Below are 20193 nucleotides of genomic sequence, written 5' to 3' on the forward strand. Positions count from 1 at the left end.
CTTGGCTGCCTGATTATGCTTTGCCAGGTAGTTGGGATGTGTGCGTTTGCTCTGTGTGCACGTCTGTGTGTGCACGTGCGTGTGTGTATGTGGGGTGTGTGTAGTGAGCATGGTGTACATGGTGAGCACAGTGTGCATCTGTGTGCATCTGTATGCACGGGTGCGCGTGTGCGCCTGTGTCTGCATGAGTGTGTGTGTGCATCTGTGCACCTCTGTGTATGGCTGTGTGTGTAACATTTAAAAAATCTTGGAGATAAATTGTTTGTAAAACAAAATGCTACAGTCAGCGGGCTGAACAGGCTGCTGGTTTCCCAAGAGGTCTAAAGGGTGGAGAAATGTGCTTTGTCCTTTAACAACAGAGTCAAGGTATATGAATTGTGACTGTCTACATGATTGAACTTTCAATCCTCTGAAATGTAACTGCAGTAGTTAGACATGCTGTCTCTTACACATGGAACAAAACTGATCTCTGTTCTTTACACATTGAATTTACAATTTTCAGCAACAAGCGTAACTTTTTGGGGTTTTTTGAAGGCCTGTCATCCATGGTTTTCCCAATTGGTTTTCTACCCCCACCCTGCTTTGATTCCTCCAGGTTGAGCACCCCCTGCAGTTAAGAAATTGAGTGCATGCCATGTGCCGAGGATTATGAGCTGGATCCTACCTAAATCAGCCTATCAGCAGGCAAATAACTGTGTCCTGATGATCTAGCACCACCCTTTGCTCAGTGATCAGTACCTCCACCAGCCTTCTCCTTCCCTCATCTCTCCTGTGAGGAGTTCTAGGCACCACACCTTAGAATGGTTATATTGGCTTTGGAGGGTAGGCACCAGAGATTTGCTAGAATGATACCTAAGCTCTCAGGGACTAAGTTAGAAAGAGAGATTATATGAACTAGGGTCCAGCTGTTAACTTTAAAACTGAGGTTGATAGCTTTTTTTTCTTTTTTTTTATGAAGGAATAGGGGACAAAAACAGGAATGTTGAGTTGGGTCACAGATCAGCCATTATCTCATTGAATGGCAGAAGGCTTCAGGTTTAAATGCCCTTCTCATGTTCCTATGTTCCACACACACACACACACACACACACACACACACACACACACACACACACAATCATGCCTATCAGCAACTTAGCAGACTGGGACTTGTACTCTACTCCTAAATAGTTAGAGGGAGAGGAGGCATGTCAATGCTGCTGTGTCTGGCACAGCAAGGCCTAGAACTTCCTCAGATTTCATTGCTGTTGCTTCTTTAACTAAAAAGAACTGCTCTCACCAGTGAGAGTTACAAAAAAGTTTCCTGGATCTGCTTATTTGCATTCCCATTGGAACCTAGAAGCATGAGTAGACTATTCAGCCCCTCAAGTTTTATTTTCCAGCCATTCAATTAGATCAGGGTTGATCTGTAACTTAAATCCATCTACCTACCTAAGTTCCATAATCGTTAATACCCTTGCCCAATAAAATTCTCTCAACCTCAGTTTTGAAATTTTCAGTTGACCCCCAACCTCAACAGCATTTCAGGGGAGAGTACTCCAGATTTCCACTATCCTTTGTGTGAAGTACTTCCTGGCATTAAGTCTGAATGACGTAGTTCTAACTATAAGGTCCTGCCCTCATATTCTGGACATCCCTATCTGAAGGAATAGTTTCTCCTCATCTACCCTGTCAAATCATTTAACACCTCAATTATATCACCCCTTAATCATCTATACTTAAGGGATGCAAGCCTGTAGCATGGCCTCATAATTTAACTCTTTCAGTCCAAGGTATCATTCTGGTGAATCAATTCTCCAAGATCAATATCTCCATCCTGTGGTGTGGTGGCCTGAATAGTATTCCAATTATCGTTTTCCAGAACTTTATACAACTGCACCATAATGTCCACTCGTCTGCATTCTGCTGGTGTAGACATTACTGTAAAACTTATTTCAATAGGTGTAGTGAGCAGCTGACCAACCCAGTGGGTCAATTCCCTCAGGTCATCTCCTGTTCTGGCTCCATATTCCCTTAAGAGATGGATTAAGTCTAGTATTGGAGGACTATTAACCAAATGTGTTTGCCTTGGAGGCTGGGGATTCCCTGCTTAGGACCTTTCCATGTACTCTTAACAGTCAATGCATCATCTCTCAAACATTACATACTAAAGCGCCCCTATCATTGATACTTTTACACCCAGCAGAAAAATCAAGGAGGCAATAAAAAAAGGAGTCTTTTAATCTATTTTCTATTTTCTGCTTGTCTACCAGTTAGAAAACTATTGGATGTAGATTTTTTTAAAAATGGCTTGTTGACTGGCAGTCAGAAATCATCCAATGAGTTAATGAAGTGTCCAATCATTTTCCAATTGACTGGGAAGGCATTGCATCATGAGGATGGACATGTTAGGTGACCAATGGTAGGAGCATTGAGCGGGTCAGTTGGTGGCAGGAAGTGACCTGTGAAGCCTCCAAGTTACGTCCAAGAATTGCCAACACTCTCAGAAACATGGGGCAGGAGCCCATTAAAATGAATCTACTGTGACACAGCAACTGCAAACAATAAATTCTGTTTGGCGATGCTTTGATGCTAAAATCAGGCTCTCGGGACACATGGGAAGGAGCGCAAAAACATGTGTTTCAAAGGGAAATAGATTTTACACAGTTAGATCTTTGCCTCAAGGCAGGCGGGGTAAAGTTTTTTTTGTCTTTGATCAAAACTAAAACCAAACTAGACATGAGGAAGGAGAGAACTCAAGAAATTAAAAAGAGTAACAAAGTCACACAAGTAATGCTTATGAAAAGAAGATAAGGTTTAAAGTGGAAAAATGCAGTGGAGAACAGAATTAGGAGGGGAAATAATAAAGTCACAGAATCAGAAAAGGATGATGGAGGAAAGAGAGAATGAACCATCAAATCAAAAGTCTCTCCTGCCACCCTCTACATCCCCCTAACCGCTGTCACCCCGGTGCCTAATGGTTTCAGGGATAACTCACTGTCTGACTCAATAGACAAACTAATCCACACTAGACAAGAAGTCCGGCTTCATTACAATAAATCATCCCAACTCCTGCCTGACACCTGGCTGGATTGGTTAAGCGGCCAGTGGGCATGAGCAGGAATTTGCCGGAAGAGACCACAAGCAGTTATCCATGGGAAGCATTCCTACTCCATCTGACCCTTGAGGGGTCCAAAGAGAATAAAGCTTTTAATACTTACTAAGGACCATCCTGTAGTGGCTCTGCTGCCAGTGGAGCACCAAAAGTGTTAATGTTCTGTGACCTCTGCATCTTGAGCAAGCCCACTTTTAGCAGGAGCCTCATCCAGGGCCTGAATCACAGCCCTCCCATTGTTTTTATTTCTCTTTAAATCAACCCGTAAGAGTCTATTAACGACTGACAAGACAAAATATTTGAGAATTGGATAATATAGTGGATCCATGTCAAGGAGGGTTGCACAGTTTCAATTATCCTCAATTCCTGTCTGATCTTGTGGCCCCTCAGTTCAGGTGTGAACATCTTAACTGAGTACAGCCCACCCACTAGAAAACTAAAATTGCCACATTTGCATGTCTAATTGTGAGGAGTTCAGCATTTTACTTAGAAACTAATATTTTTATTCCAGAAAGAGAAATTCTAAGTTTAGTGTTTTTTTTTAATCTGTTTTTTGCATTAAATCATCACAAGATTTACAGACACTGGTTCATTTAAACCCGGCGAGTAAACCTGGCATTTTTACTTCTCCCACATTGGCCTGGATTTTACCCACCCGTGCCAGTGGGTTTCAAAGTGCAGGGGCACGTTAAATCCAGAGGATGGCCCCCCCCGCCCATCCTCAATTTGCCTGAAATTTTATGGGGAGCAAGGAAAGTGTCCCCCACCCCCAAAGGTCATTTTCCATGCTTTTAACCCTCCTCCCAGCCTTTTGAACGTAACCCCCCCTTCGCCCATTTTGCCGGGACTCTGGGCCCCGGACTTACCTGCATTCCTCAGCGTGGTGGGACTGCCGGCAGTCCCAAGCCGCGGTCAATGCACCCACCTGGCTCTGTTGGGACTACAGAGCTGCCGGCCAATGCGTTCGGGAGCAGAGTTAGTTGCTGTAAATAAATTGGCTCTTGGTTCTCCAAGATGGGACTTCCTCTCAAGGTAGAGGCGAAAGTCTCACCTTAAAGCAATTAACGCTGCTCCCAGCATTAAACTGCTGCAGGGCAACTGTCGGGATTGTGGGCGGGCTTTCCCCTAATTTTTGAGCAGGGGTGGGGCTGGAAATATGGCGATCACAGCGCCCCATAAGATCCAGCCTGTTGTTTCGTAGGCTAGGATTTTACATTGGCTGGGCGGGCTTGGCGGAAGTGAGTGGGGGCAGTCATGGAGCGGCCTGCGATTGGCTCCGTACCGCGATGTCACGTGGGCGGGCCAATTAAGGCCCACCCAGCCTGGATCGCGAGTGGTAGCGCTCATGTGCGGGAGGGGGGGAGGAGGGAGAGTTGGGTCCAGCGCTCTTTCGCACTTCAATCCTTCTGAGGCATGGAGCTTGTTTTTAAAAAAAAATGAATAAATACATTAAAAGTTCATTGAAACATGTCCCATCTCATGTGACTGTTTTTATTTTTCAAAGGAAGTTTTTATTTAAAATTTGTCATAGCTTTAGGAAACCTCATCCCGCTCATGGATGAGGGTTCCTACAAAATGTAAAGGTCGCTTGGCCCTTTTCGCTTGCCCGCCAACCGTTAGGTTGGACGGGCGGCGTAAATTTGAAGCTAATTAGTTTGTTAATGGCCCTAAAAGGTCTTTCAATCATCGGCAGGCATGCAGCCGACGCCCACCGAGCAAAATATCGCGAGACAGGGTGATGACGTTGGGACGCACGCCCGATGTCATCGTGCATCATACTACAGTCCGGTCTGCCGGGCACACGTCTGCAGAATGTAAAATTCTGCCCATAGATTTTTTTTTTGCAGGTGCCAATGCCAACTTCCTTTCAGACAATGTTACCTGTTGAAACATGGAGCCGATTGTCTTTTTAACTGCACTTAACTCATTGTAGATGGGTGGTGGCCAGGGAAGAAGCATCGCAAAGGTTGTTTATCCTCAAGGAATGGCTACTCAAGGAACTAAATTGGAAATGGCTCAGGTGATTATAGCATTGCGAGCATAGCTGAAGCTGGTGTTTAGTGCTGACATCATGGTTTTCAGGTGATGATTTTGAGAGGTCAATTTAAGGTCATATTCTTGTCCACGAAGATGACTACAAAGAAATTACATCCTACCTTAATCCTTCTGAATTATAGACCCTAATAAGTGAGAAACAATACATTCTGGTTTCTTTTGCACAACACTGTGTGAGTTCTGTCGAAGGGTCATGAGGACTCAAAACGTCAACTCTTTTCTTCTCCACCGATGCTGCCAGACATGCTGAGTTTTTCCAGGTAATTCTGTTTTTGTACCGTGTGTACCCTGTTCTCTCGATGGTAAGATGGGCCACTGTGAATGATGTTCGGCAACTTAGTAGCAATAATTTGCATTTAAATGGTGTTCTAAGGACAAGAGAGAGCTAGAGAGGCAGAGCGGTTTAGGAAGGGAATTCCAAAGTTCAGGGCTAGGCAAGTAAAGCCATAGTTGCCCACGTTGAAATGAAGAGAATTGGAAATGTAGGAGAAGCCAGAATTGGAGGAGCAGAGAGATCTCTGAGATCTGCAGGACTGAGCAAGGTTACATAGACAGAGAGAGGAGAATGTAGGTCAGGGAGCTCTGGGGTGATGGATGGACTGGCCTTAGTGCAAGTAAGGATACAGGCACCAGAGTTTTGGACAAGCTCAAGTTTAGGGGTTGGGGTACAAGGTGGAAAAGAAAAGACATCCATTTCAACACCGCCTTTCATTATCTCAGCTACCGTAATTATAGCCACTGGATTAAATGCCTCAAAATTAATCTGCTGCCTATACAGCTTAAGAGTACCGTGTTCGGTTCCTTCTGAGAGCGATGCACAGAGTCTCACATGATGACTCCTGGAGAAGGTTCGGCTTCATTCAGAGACTCAGGACACGGGGACATAACCTTAAAATTAGAGCTAGGCTGTGCTTCAGCAGTGAGTCAGAGGAAACTTCTTCACGCAGAGGGGCTGTGAAAACCTGGAACCCTCTCTCCCAAAAGCTAGAGGGCGGTTGAAAATTTCGGAACTGAGATCGCTAGATCTTTAGGCAAGGGTTTGAAGGGTTACAAATTCGGGTAGATGGAGTTAAAGTACGGATCAGCCATGAACCCTTTGCTCTACCTCGTATCCTTTATTCTGCAGAAATGCAACAGGCTAATGTAAAACACTTGATCGAAGTACAGAAATTGATATTCATGGGCGAAACAAATCAACAGCATGTCACTTCCAGAGTGCTGCACTAGTTACAGACTCAGTATTTAAATGACCCCTGCACACTGCTATTTTCTGCGTTTATCTGTTAGAATGCAAACAAGCTTTTAAATGATGTGCCCCTTCTTTCCAACTGGAAAATCAGCTTCACACCATCTGCCTATCAGATGTTTAGAAACTAGGGCTGCGTATTAATGCCACATGCTTTTTTTTTCTCCTCCCCCTCCCCCATGTCTGTAGCCACACCACTCGTGCTGCTAATAGCAGTCTCTGAGTCATGTCGCCGAAATGCTTTCGATGGCTGAGTGATGAGATATTTATAAAACTGATAAATCTCTGAATTAACAGGAGTCGGAACACCAGACTTTATCCAATAAGCAGTTTCTTAGAGGACCTTTCTAGACTTCTGTCAGATGTCATTTTGATAAAGGCGAGTCTGTCTCTGCCTTCTAGTCCTTGGCTATGTTTTCCCTTGTTTGCACAGCCTGACTTGCTTGAGACTCTCGGTTTGCTCATTTAAAGGCATAGAAGCCTAGAATTACTTTATTAATTCCCCCCCCACCCCCAGTGTGTTTTGGAAATAAAGAAGTGTTTTGTTCACTGCTCATCTGATTTCTAGATTGCTCAATTCACAGCACTGTCACATGATTATCACAGAGGTTAGCTGAGAATTGACACCAAGATGCTGCAGGAAAAGCAATAGTCGAGCTAATTTTCTTCTAATGTTGTGCAATATGACATCCTCATAGGCCGAGCCCATGTTTGGGCCCGCCCAGTTTAAAGGGACCACAGATCTGGGACGTTCATCCATTGATTTCAGAGTGATCACAGGTTGCAGGGCAATGTATCCCACCACCAAACCCTCCACCATCACCAACCTAAGTTTGCCGCCAGTGTGGCTTGTCACTAGGAACGACAGATCATGGAACTGACTCTTCAATTCATCACCACTTAGTGCTTTCAGTGACAGGATGTTCAACAGCTTAAAATACTCCATACGTAAAAGAAAGGACAGACACTTAAAATTGAATTTTTTTGTCAGTTGTTTTCTTCAGGCCAAGCAAGACTTTGTCTACTATGTGTAGCCTAAATCCGATATGCCCAGTATTACAAAGCACAGAAACAGGCTATCTGGTCCAACTTGTCTATGTTAGTACTTGTGCTCCACACAAGCATCCTTCCACCCCTCTTTCCCTAACCTGATCAGTATAATCATTTATTCTTTTCCTCCTCCTGTGCTTATCTAACTTCCCTTTATACACGACACTGAAACCCTACTGACAATACCTGCACTGATTCATCAAAGAAAAACATCTTCCATTGGCATTATGTTATAATGATAAAAAGATATTTAAAGCCGTTTTCAGTAATTAATTAAAGTACACTCCTGTTAAGAATTATTTTTCTCCCCAGTTCAAAATGCAAAAGTGTTCAAAAAGGACACACACGTCAGGGGCAGAATATTGCACTCGTCGGGCAGGCCCGCGCCTAACCCAGAAGAGTGTAAAATGACGCGTGATGATGTCAGGCAAGCATCCCAATGTCATCGTGCACTTGCGCGACATTTGGAGTTGGCAGCACGCCTGCCGACAATTAATGGGCCTATTAAGGCCATTAAAGATCTAATAAATGAAATCTTTCGCTCCCTTCCAACTCTACGGCTTGGTCGGGGGGAGGGGGTGGGGTGGGGGTGGGGGGGGTTGTTGGTGGTTGGGTGTTGGGGGGGGGTGCGGGGGGGTGGTGTGGTGGTGGTGGGGGGGGAGGTGGCGGGGACGAAAAGGCCAAGTGGCCTTTGGGCTTTTCTGTGAAGCCTCATCCACGTGCGGGTTAAGGTTTCGATCAGTGATTTAAATAAAAATAAACATTTTTCAAATTAGCTTGCGACAAGTCGCATCTCATGTTATTAACATTTTTAAATTATTTGTTTGTTTATTTTCAAAAATCTTCATCTTGTTGAGGCAGCTCGGTGCCTCAGGGAGATTTTACTGCACGCACCCGTTCTCATAGGTGAAGTTCCGCGCTCACCACCCCGCCCCTTCCCCCCAATACACAGGCAGCACTGAGCGCCGCAGCGCGCGATTCACACCATTAGTTGGCCAGCCAGCGTAAAATGGCGGCCGCAGCCCGATCGTGGGCAGCAGTCCGAATTGCAGCTCCTGCCGCTTGCCCCCCGCCGAGCCGGCCCGGCGACCGGAAAATCCTGGCCCAGGCGCATAATGAAGACTTAGCATTGCCAAACCAGGGATGACATCATCACATGACCTCATGCACCCAACCGACCACCTCTACCCTTCTGCGATTGGGCGCCCAACATGTCCGGACTCATGACGGACGGTGCTCCCAGCCAATTGGAAAGTCCATTAGCCGATTGACTGACAAGTGGAGTATCATCCAAACTGCCTGTTTTCCATGTCCGATGTTTTTACAATTAATAAACAAAAGAGAATTTTCTCAGAGTAGTGTCAGTAATTTGTAATTCTTGGGGATTTTTGCAGGGTTGGCAGCCCTATAAAGACCTGCACCAGTTATGCTGGGGAATCTTTTTGCACTTTCTTCCCTCATTTGGCGGTAGCCGTTGCAATAGCATTTACCTTGCTGACCACGTTCTAACCTCTGCTTTTGTTACAAAAGTACTATGAGCTTAAGACACTGGGCTCTGCTCCTCAATCACGACTTTTGGTTCTTAGATCGCAGCCTTGTGCATTGGAGATAGTGGTGGCGGGGTAGGGAGATGGGAAGGGAGGAGGAAGTGAGAGGCCCTGTAACTTTAATTCTGCAATTAGGATTTTTATATTAAATTCTATATGTTAGAACCTGAACATTAGAGACATGCTCTTGTGTTGAAAGCCATACATGAAACTTGCATCTTTTAGAACGTGTATAGCAATCTCTAGTAGCTTGAGGGTATTGCTAATAAAATGTCTGGAGACGATCATATTAATTTGCATACTCCATCAAGGAACTTATTTATGCAAGTAGTGGTGACTAATGTAATCAGACAAGTGTTGTTGTAGTGGCATATCTCAAAAGGATTTGATTGTAGGTATGTGAAATAAACTATTCATGGTTGCTAACCCTCTAGGCTTGTTCAGGTCAATCTCAGGAGAAAAATCATTGAGAGAATGAAAACCGGTGTGTTTGCTTTCGGTTTCCATTCCGTTAGCGATAAGAATATCAGAGATGGGAGCGAGGGAAAATGGTTGTTTGACTGGGCAGCTAGAGCTGGGAGTTCATGTGATAAAACCTCCAGGAATATGTCAACACAGGGTTGGCAACAGCTAGTGCGGTGCATTTTACAAGTTTTTACTGTCAGCAGTTGGGCTGTTGACTCCAAAGTGCTTCCCAAGCCATCTAAGCTGTATTAATAGATCTCAGCCAGGTTAGTGGTAATAAGGGAGTTGAAATGAGGCCCCCTGGTTTGGAGGGTGTAAACTCCACTCCTGATCACCTGCTGCTAATCACGGCTCAAGAGCCAACAAGATTGGTCTCGTTTTATAGCCACGACACTCCTTCCCCACTCTCACCACAGAGTTGAGTGAAAGACCTGCTGGAGCTCATTGTCAAGGCATTGCATGTAATGAATGGCCACTTGGTGATACTGGAGAGTGTTTGGGGCCCTTTATCCAACAAGGACTGCATATCATGATGAGACTGGGGGAAGTTTGAAAGAGGAAAAAGAGCGTGTAAATATATGATTAACAGTGGGATTCCGTGTCATGTTATATAATATACGTGGACAGCATAGATGATTAAATTTTGCCTGTAACATGATCAGCCCTAAGCTGCCATTGGAGCATGAAAGTGTTAAGCTGATTGTCCTGGTAAGTATAATGCAGCAAGAGGTAAATTCAGATCGGCATTCTGGCTTGTGCGTGATTTATATTTGAGAACCAGGAAGTAAATTTTGCAGAACTTTTCCTCAGAGGATGAACAGGGTGGAACTGTGACTGTGAGGAGGATGGATTGTGCATCTTCTTTGGAAGAATCATGAACGAAACATCCCTGGCTCATTACCATTGTGATGATTATAGCCCCCAAGTCAGACAATGGAGGTGTACATATCATTGTTTCCACTGGTTCATTTTACCACTAGTGATGTCAGTGCTCAAATTAGATGCATTAATCATCAGACTATCGCCAACAATAGGTTGTTTAAGAGAAAAAAATGACTGTGTATATGTGTATGTTTCAGAGATTTATAAAGCTCCTATTAGCCAGCTTGTTTACGAATGGGATATCCTTCTAACTTCTAATTCAAAACATAAGGCAACATGGAATGGTAAGATGACACATGCTTCCAAGCTGCCTCAGACTTAATCATAAGAGCTACACTTAGCTCAAGTACTACAAGGAGGTTCTCCATTGGCTGCCTGATACATGCTTCAATTTTCTTGGCAACAGGTGATTTGCATCTGTCATCGACAACCAGCCCGACGTGAATCTCCAACTTCACAGCCTGGGCCAAGTAAATGAGAAGGTCATGGAGTGGGGGCATTCAATTGCAAAACACAGATGGAGCAGTAAACTCCATATAGACTTCATTCTTAGACACTTCCTTCATTCCAGATACAAATTCATGACGAACATCCAAGTAGGGTTTCACAGATGAAAGAACGTCAGATGTAAGTGCATTGATTGGTTTGGATGGGTAGTGACAAATTTCTAATGCTCTCCTCCCTCCTTTATCCTTGGGGGTAGTGATTCATGTCTATATCTGGGTTGAGGGTGACGGCAGGATTCCGATATTTCACCAAAGTGGTCTCCTTCGCCTGTGATCTTGAGGTTGAGTGTTACCTGATGACTTTGCTATGAAGGAGCATTACAAGAACAATAGCTTGCATTTACATAGCGCCTTTAATGTAGTAAAACATCTCCAGGTACTTCAGAAGACTAGTTATCAAGCAAAAGTTGACACCAAGTCATATAAGGAGATATTAATATAGATTACTAAATACTTGATCAAAAGAGGTAAGTTTCAAGAAGCATCTTAAAGGAATAAAGTGAGAGATAGAGAGCCGGAGAGATTTAAGGAGGGAGTTCCAGAACCTTAAGCCTAAGCAGCTGAAGGGATGGCTGGATGGGGCAATTAAAATTGGGCATGGTCAAGAGGCCAGACCTGGAGGAACCCAGAGACCTCGGAGGGTTCTGGGGCTGAAGGAGATTATGGAGATAGAGATGAGCAAAGCTATGGAGGGGTTTGAAAACAAGGGTGAGAATTTTAAATCTGAGGCATTGTTGGACCAGGAGCCAACGAAGGGTCAGAGAACACAGGAGTGATGGGTGAACAAGTTAGGATACAGTCGGCAGAGTTTTGGACGAGCGGAAGTTTATGTAGTTTAATATACACCATCATAGGCTAATCTTAGAAGTGTTTGCCTATTTCACTATGTATCTCTTTTTGTCTCATCGTCTCTTTATCAGGTCTCACGGCGGCAGCAGCAGCCGCAGCAGCAGCAGCTACCAATGCCGCCATAGCAGAGGCCATGAAGGCGAAGAAGATCAAACTAGAAGCCATGAACAGCTTCCACGGTAACAGTAACCAGCATGGTACAGAGTCTGAAAATGGTGACATGAACTCCAGTATCGGTGAGTTCCCTCAAAAAATGATCTACAAATTAAGGGTCCCACACATGTTAATATCAGGCAAAAACAAAACGTAGACACAAGAATAAAAATCACATTTTTGCAAATACTGTGACATTGCCAATTTCGCATAGGCCTTGCTGAACACTTACTAGAGTTGCCACTGGGCCCATTTGATTGGACTGGTACGTTGCACACAAAGGCCCAGAATTTCCTGGAAGTAATTTTCTGGCAGTCTCAGAGTAACTACAGCATCAGCACAGAGTTGTTCCACTTTTCTTTCCTGGGAAAATTTGCAAATAAATGATTTACACTGGTTTTACACTGAAACAACCAATATGCACGATTGCCCCAGACATTTGCATTGTTGCCCAGTCTCATTCGCTGAAACCCCACTTGGCTTCTTAAAATAGCTCTGCTCACATGCAGAAACTCAGGGCCTATATTTTTCAGTCCCACCAGAGGCAGATATCGTCAACTGATTTTGGCCGCTCTCCAAATTTCCCCATCCCGTCCGCGACGAATCCCGCGGCTGGCGGGACCGGAATTGATGGCCAAAAGTACAGGAACACTTGTCGTTGCTAGTTTTTTTGTCGATTTCTTTACCGGTTGTTTTTAGCAGTTTCATTTACATGTTATTTCTCCTTACGCATAGCCGCACTGAATTTTCTATACCTTTGAATGCTTTTTTATGGCATCATTATGTATTCCATTACAAAAGAGGAAAGCTGACGATTGCATTTTCCCAAACATGCTGTGCTTTACATGCACAAATGATGGCTTCAAGCTTTAACCCGATTGCTTGTTTCTGTTGATTTTCACTTGGCCTATGCTGGTTTTTACATCGCGGCGAATGTTGATGCGATTCAGGAAATTTGGGTGTAAGATCGCTGTTAAAAACCAGGGGTGGAATTCATGGCAGGGGCGAGGCCATAAAATGCAACGAGCTGTTCAAATGCCAGTTGACTTCAGTGAGGACTGTGAAATCCCACCGGCGTAACATTCACCTCATGCATTATTCCCATGTCAGTAGATTCCAGAAAATTCCAGATCAATAAGCTTTTCTTTTTAATGCACTTCTGTGTAGAATAATGTGGAATCATTAATAAATGTAAAACTCCTCAGATTCTTTAAGTTTATTTTAATGTCCGTCATTAGCAATGCAAAGCTCACGGTTCAAACAGTGATTCCACCCTTCACTCCGCCACCACCCCCCCACCACCCACCCCCTCCCCATCCCTTTCTATCCAACTCAAGGTCAGACTTTGGACTTAAAACAGTATAACTTTGAAGATTCTAGGCTCTGTCATCCTGTAAATAGATTGTTGTTGGATGAGATGGCAAATACTTTTATAAATAATTCCTGATAACTCTATTACCCAATATCAAAAATTTACTCGCCACATTTTACAGCCCCGACTCCACCACAATGGGAAGATTTGGAGAGCGGCCAAAAGTCAACTGGTATTTATTGGGCCTTACAGGAGAACTCATAACAGTTTAAGAAGGCAGGGCTGGTACAGGAATTGAACCCATGCTGTTGGCATCACACCTGCATTACAAACCAGCCAGCTGAGCTAACGGAGTCTCTCCAAATCAAGCTCCTATTGCCTGCCTTCACGTGTTAATCCCTGTTTAGAACTGTGGGCAGAGGCCTGAATGTGGGCATCTGACGCCTCAAAACCAGACAGCTCCGGGCAATTAGGACTTGTCAGCCTAGGTTGATGGCTGACCAAAGAGAAGGAAAACTCTGATTTTCAACCCTCAGCTGTGGATGCAAATAACAATGTCTTCATCGGCTGACAGCACAGACCAGACTGGGTGATAATGTGAAAGACAGATGAAGGTCTCCAGCTTGTTTGGCAGCTCATCTAGATGTATGGGAGGCAGGGGCATAGTGGTATTTTGCTAGATTGATAATCCAGAGACCCAGGGTAATGCTCTGGGGACCTGGGTTCGAATCCCACCAGGAATTTGAATAAAAATCTGGAATTAAAAGTCCAATGATGACCATGAAACCATGTTGTAAAACCCATCTGATTCACTAATGTCCTTTGGGGAAGTAAATCTGCTGTCCTTACCCGGTCAGGAAAACTGATTTTTTTCTTACCTGGTCTGGCCTACATGTGACTCCAGACCCATACCAATGTGGTTGGCACTTAAATGCCCTCAAAGGAGCAACACCCACATCCCAAGGATGAATAAATTTAAAAAAAGGACAACTTAAAACCTGCATCCTTGTGACACTTATTGCACCAGTGCAGCATTAGCTGCCTCGTATGAGAGAGTGGGAAGGGCTCTGCACTTAAATATACTCAATATTTAGTTTGTTCAGCAAACCAAATCAACCAGCCCCAGAGCCTTCGTTATCCAGGCACTGAGGTTAATCCTGGTACCCTGATCATAGCGAGCAGCTAACTTTACACAGATCAGTGGCTGGACCTGTGGCCTTTTGGCTCTTCATTTAGGGAAGGAAACCTGCATCCTTACCTGGTCTGGCCTACATGTGACTCCAGACCCACAGCAATGTGACTGATTCTTAAATGCCCTCTGAACAAGGGAAGTTAGGGATGGGTAATAAATGCTGGCTTAGCCAGCGGTGCCCACATCCCATGAACGAATTTTTAAAAAAGATATTCATTAAATTTGCTGAGCCATTGGAATCGATGACTCAGGTTCGGTGAGAAGGAAAGAACAGCATTTGTAAGGTCTGGTTGACTGGTCTAATGTGAGAGAAGATGGGATAGAATCTTGTGTAAATGTTAGTCAAGATCGAGTACAATCCAATGTCAAGAAGAGGTGAAAACTCAACTCCCTTGAACTCAAAACACAGCCTTCTTTCTTAACACCACAATGAGCATGATGGCAGAGACTGATGGTGCAATTTTCTGGTCCTGCCTGCTGGTGGGGTTTACTGGTGCCGCCAATGCCATTAGACTTTTGGCTGACTTGCCGCATTCACCATGATGGAACCGGAAAATCCCAGCCTTAATAAAATGCACTGCCCATGAAATTACCACCATTTAATTTGGCAAGAATGTTTTTTATTCATTCATGGGATGTGGGCTTGGCTGGCTGGGCCAGCATTTATTGCCCACCCCTAATTGTCCTTGAGAAGGTGGTGGTGAGCTGCCTTCTTGAACTACTGCAGTCCGTGTGGTGTAAGTACATCCATGGTACTGTTAGGAAGGGAGTTCCAGGATTTTGACCCAGCGACAATGAAGGAACAGCGATGTATTTCCAAGTCAGATTTGTGAGTGACTTGGAGGGGAACTTCCAGATGGTGGTGTTCCTATCTCTCTGCTGCCCTTGTCCTTCTAGATGGTAGTGGTCGTGGGTTTGGAAGGTGCTGCTGAAGGAGCCTTGGGTGAATTCCTGCAATGCATTTTGTAGATGGTATACACTGCTGCAATTGTGCATCAGTGGTGGAGGGAGTGAATGTTTGTGGATGTGGTGCCAACCAAGTGGGCTGCTTTGTCCTAGACGGTGTCAAGCTTCTTGAATGTTATGGGAGCTGCATTCATCCAGGCAAGTGAGGAGTATTACCTGCCCCACCTGGACGACTGTGCATGATTTTGTTCGCCGCCTTATGAAAATGATATTCAAAATTGACAAGGGCCTACCAAGTTGAGAGCTAGGGTTAGGCACTTGAAATGTAAAGAGAGGCTGCAGGAATGTTTACACTGGAGAGGAGAAGGATCAATTGTGATTTACAATAGCAAAAGGTAAAGAGAGGATAAATATTTAACATATTCACAGATCCTACAACAAAATTACACAACCTTAAGATTAGAAGTGAGAAGACAAAAAGACAATTTAGATTTAATTATTTTATGTTGAAGGTGATGAAAGTGGAGAATGGCTGGCAAGGGATGAAAGATCGTATCGGCAACTTCTAGAGAATTAAATTTATGACCCAATAAAAATTATTACTAGTGGGGTATGATAGGTGCTTTGGGATATGTTTCCAAGATACTGGAACTTGTCTGATGGTTCTGTGCATTCCAATGTCCTTACGTTCCCATCATAGATGCATATGTTAATGAATCACCACCAGGAGAATGCCAAGCCTAGCAATGGGTTTAACACCTCATTCAAAAGATGGCACCTCTACCAGTGCAGCACTCCCTCAGTGTCAGCCTAGATTTTGTGCGCAAGTCTCTAGAAAGGGATTTGAACCCACAAATTCGTGGCTTAGAGGCGAGAGTACCACTACTGTGTGCTTGTCGTAATGGCATAATTGTGTATAATGGTGATTGTTTGATTATCCACCACAAAACCAAGCTTCATCATTGTGTAAACTAACAGAAATGCATATATCCCCCACAAAACAGCTTGCCTTCCAGCCCACAAGACGTTGGCAGCCGAACAGACAAGACAAATTGGTGGTTGTTACTAATGCATTTATGTTGACTAGTTGCTTTTGTAGCCAGAACTGCAGTTGTACCGACCATTAAGACAGTTTGTTCAATATTAAAGGAAGAGCTTATGGGTTTTCAGAACCTATAAAATGGAGAGTAGGCCATCTACACCCTCTGGAGCTGAATATCCTGTCGAGCCCATCCAGGGTTCAGAGTCAGAGCTTCAGGCCCCACTCACAGGGATGTCCACTGTAGGCCTCCAACCTTGACTCAAAACAGGAATGTTGTCACTAAGCAATGGGTATGAAGCATGGGAAAGGAACTAAGCCAATAGCTCCTTCAGAAAGCCAACACATGAATGATAGTCCAAATGGCCTCGTCTTTACAATGTAACTCCAATAATGACAAAACAGCCATTTTACATGCCATATTCTGAATTTCCTGGTTTTTGATGGACCCCTCAGCATCAAAGTTCATGTTAAAAATTTGTTGTCTGTCATGCATGATTTTTCGACCATTATCCCAAGTGGTCTGAAAATGTTGTGGAGGGTTGAACTATAATTTCCAACATGCCCTTGATGGGCCAACCTCCCTGCAGAAAGCCCAAAGGCAGATATCTACCCCTTCCTGCAAAAACTAATGCTCTTTCCCAGCGGACAGAGCTCTATGAGCCTTTTGCCATCTCATGTAATCCCTGCTATCAGGAAGTGAGGGAAGGCTGAGTCATTGTCCTCTGCACTGACAACCTGCTGTTCAGAAAGTATGACCACCTAGATTATCACTTCTTTTCATTATTGCTTTAATGCTGCTTCATGATTTTCCAACTGGACGTGTCTTTTGAGGTACATGTAAATTTGTAACTTCACTGTGTGATATTAGCAAAGTGTGTTTGTACGAAATTTCTCCATCTGCTTGTTCAATTTAACTGAGCTTTTGACCAATTCAAAGCAAACCAGGTTATTGGCTTCATTAAAGTAGCAAGCAAATGCATTTTACAAAGAGCAGGTGGAAGTGTTTGCCACCAATACTGCATGACCAACGTGTGCAGATATGGAGGTGGGAGCAGAGTGAAGCCGGATGAGATGAATTTGAACTCCCACAGAAATGGATATATAGCTTTGCTTCCGCAAGGGGATGAACCTATCAACTAAGCTAGGAAGCAAACATCAACTGACTGAAGCAGACAGGCTTCAAGTGACAGGAAAGCCCCAGGAGAAAGTGTCCTGACTTTGATGGTCACAAAGCTAGTCTTACTGGATGACCATGTCATATAAATTGATGTTGCTGGACTATCTGATCATCAGTGAAAATAGTATTCTTGTTTCATAAGCTCCTATGAATAGAAGGAGGTTATTCAGCCTCTTGAGCATATTGCTATTAAATTAGATAATGGCTGATCAGCACATGAACCCTGTACCCAACTTGGCCCCACTGCCCTTTATAGCTTGCCGAACAAATGATCATATTTTGAAATTTTCAATTGACCCCCACCCCACCCCCAAGCTTCAAGAGCATTCTTTTTGACAGAAGAGAATTCCAGATTTCCACTACACTTTGTTAGAAGAAATGCTTCCTGAAATTAACCCTGAACAGCTCTGATTTTCACCAGAGGAAGTAGGATAGAGAGAAACTATCAAATGCTTTAACAACCTCTTAATCTTCTACACTCAAAGGAATACAAGTCTAGCCTGTGCAACCTCTCCCTTACATTTGAACTTTTCTTCTTGATTCCCTTCCTGCATCTAATGATGCATGAGGCAGGCAAAGCACATGCTTACATCTGATCCGTAGCTAGCTTTCCTGGGACAGGTTGCAGGCCTGTCACCAGAGGCTGTAGTTTGAGGGGCATCACACCACACCAAGCACAGCTGACCCAGGAGACTCTCCCACTCTTAACTACCTGTCATTGGGTATAGCAGAAGGATTTACAGGTTGATAATCAACCTGTTTGGCCATGTTATGAATGCAACTTCCTCAGTCATCAGGCCCCGAAGTGGGACTTGAACCCGGAGCTTCTAGCTCAGAGGCAGGGATGCTATCCACTGCACCACAGCAAGTCCTTTTAACTCTTTTAGCCTTGTTAAATTTCAGGGAATCTGTGCTACGCCCCTGCTCAGGCCAACATACCTTGTCTCAGGTGCAGCATGCAGAAATGAATGCGGTGCTCCAGTTTCTTTTAGGGAGCACAGATTATCAACTGGTACAACAATTAATGAATATTAAGTCCCTTTTCTGAAATGATTTCTTGTTATTTCATTGTGTTAATTTCTGGCTTTCTGTCATGTCTTAAGCTATGCTGTAGTAAGTACGATGATTCAATTCTACCTCTTACCGTCAGGATTAATGCAGCAACACGGGCTTGAGATAACCAATCAATCATAGCAGACACACCTAAAAGCTCCTAACCTCCTGGAATGTTGTACAATGAAAGGCTCTGGGAAGCTCCTATGTTCTTTGCTCTGGAATTATAGATTTCACATTTGAACAGGGTAGGTCAGCGACAGTAGCTGGAAGCGGACAAATTAAATATTAACCAATATTAAGTAGTGTTAAGTGGGAAAAATGGCATAATTATGGTGTTTGAGACTATCCTTAAATCAGAAAATGCCATTGCTTAAACTTCCAGTTGTTCCTGGCCACCCAAGCAGCATTGCTGTGGCATGTCACTGGTACAGTTGCTGGTTCTGGTTGGGTGCATTCACCCTCTTGTCTGAATCTCCACCCTCTCCCTTCACAACCAGATTCCTGCCATTGGTCACCTGACATATCCATCCTCGTGCTGTCCCAATTTCCCTGGATGGTTCTTGGCTCTTGGCCCATCAACTGTTATCGTCCTCCTCCGAACAATACCCCAGCCCATTTCTAATATTTTTACAATGAATAAAGAGAAGTGTTCAATGAGAGTAACATTATAATTTTTCTCCAGGATTGCTGGAAGTAGTGTCCATGAGCTCAATTCTCATAGCACCAGGCCATTCTTGGAGGGTTGACAACCCTAATCGCTGGTGCCAACTAACCTCACACTCAACATCCAGAAAGATACATCCACCCACTAGTGTTGCAAAGGTCACTTCATTCATTTCTTCTACTCAGGTGAAAAAGCCCTCTTCAACATTCAATGCAGTCTGTGACTTTTAATCTTGCACTTACGGTAACCAATAATTACTTGTGAATGGAAGGCTGGTGTATGCAGGACAGATAATCAGATAGTGTTTAATAGATTGGTTTGGTTGGGGTTCCAAAACCAAATTTTCCCAACATCTGTTATTACAGTTAGCACTTTAATGGCCCTAAGTTAGCTGTTAAATGTCTTGGTAGCGCTACAACAGACCGTGCTGGCTGAGCCCTAAAGGACGTCGCTGCTGGACTGGGTCTGCATTAGATGGTGAGGGAACCAACAAGAGGGAAAAACACACTTGACCTCATCCTCACCAACCTGCCTGCCGCAGATGCATCTGTCCATGACAGTATCAATAGGAGTGACCACCACACAGTCGTTGTGGAGACAAAGTCCCATCTCACACTAAAGATACCTACCATCATGTTGTGTGGCACTACCACCATGCTAAATGGGATAGATTTCGAACAGATCTAGCAATTGAAGACTGAGCAACCATGTGGCACTGTGGGCCATCCACAGCAGCAGAATTGTACATAATCACAATCTGTAACATGATAGCTCTGCATACGCACCCCCCCCCCCCCCACTCTACTATTACCATCAAGCTAGGGGATCAATCCTGGTTCAATGAAAAGTGCAGATGGGCATGCAAAGAGCAGCACCAGGCATACCTAAAAATGAGGTGTCAGTCTGGAGAAGCTACAACACAGAACTACTTGTGTTCCAAACAGTAAAAGCAGCAAGTGATAGACAGAGTTAAGCAATCCTACAACCAATGGATCAG

The 20193-nt window shown here is 44.1% G+C and overlaps 1 protein-coding gene across 4 annotated transcripts in view; it reads left to right on the forward strand.

The window, feature by feature from the left end:
• The window catches only part of LOC121284082 (dachshund homolog 1-like), a 546830-nt gene that overhangs the window by 251567 nt on the left and 275070 nt on the right, over positions 1–20193 (forward strand). For 3 of the 4 annotated variants that reach the window (XM_041199130.1, XM_041199132.1, XM_041199133.1), the window contains exon 3: positions 11766–11930. In XM_041199130.1, the coding sequence (XP_041055064.1) occupies positions 11766–11930 (165 nt within the window). The remainder of the gene's footprint in view (positions 1–11765; positions 11931–20193) is intronic. The other variant, XM_041199131.1, reaches the window with a different exon arrangement.

The sequence above is a fragment of the Carcharodon carcharias genome, chromosome 11 (assembly GCF_017639515.1).
Source record: "Carcharodon carcharias isolate sCarCar2 chromosome 11, sCarCar2.pri, whole genome shotgun sequence".
NCBI classification, from domain to species: domain Eukaryota; kingdom Metazoa; phylum Chordata; class Chondrichthyes; order Lamniformes; family Lamnidae; genus Carcharodon; species Carcharodon carcharias.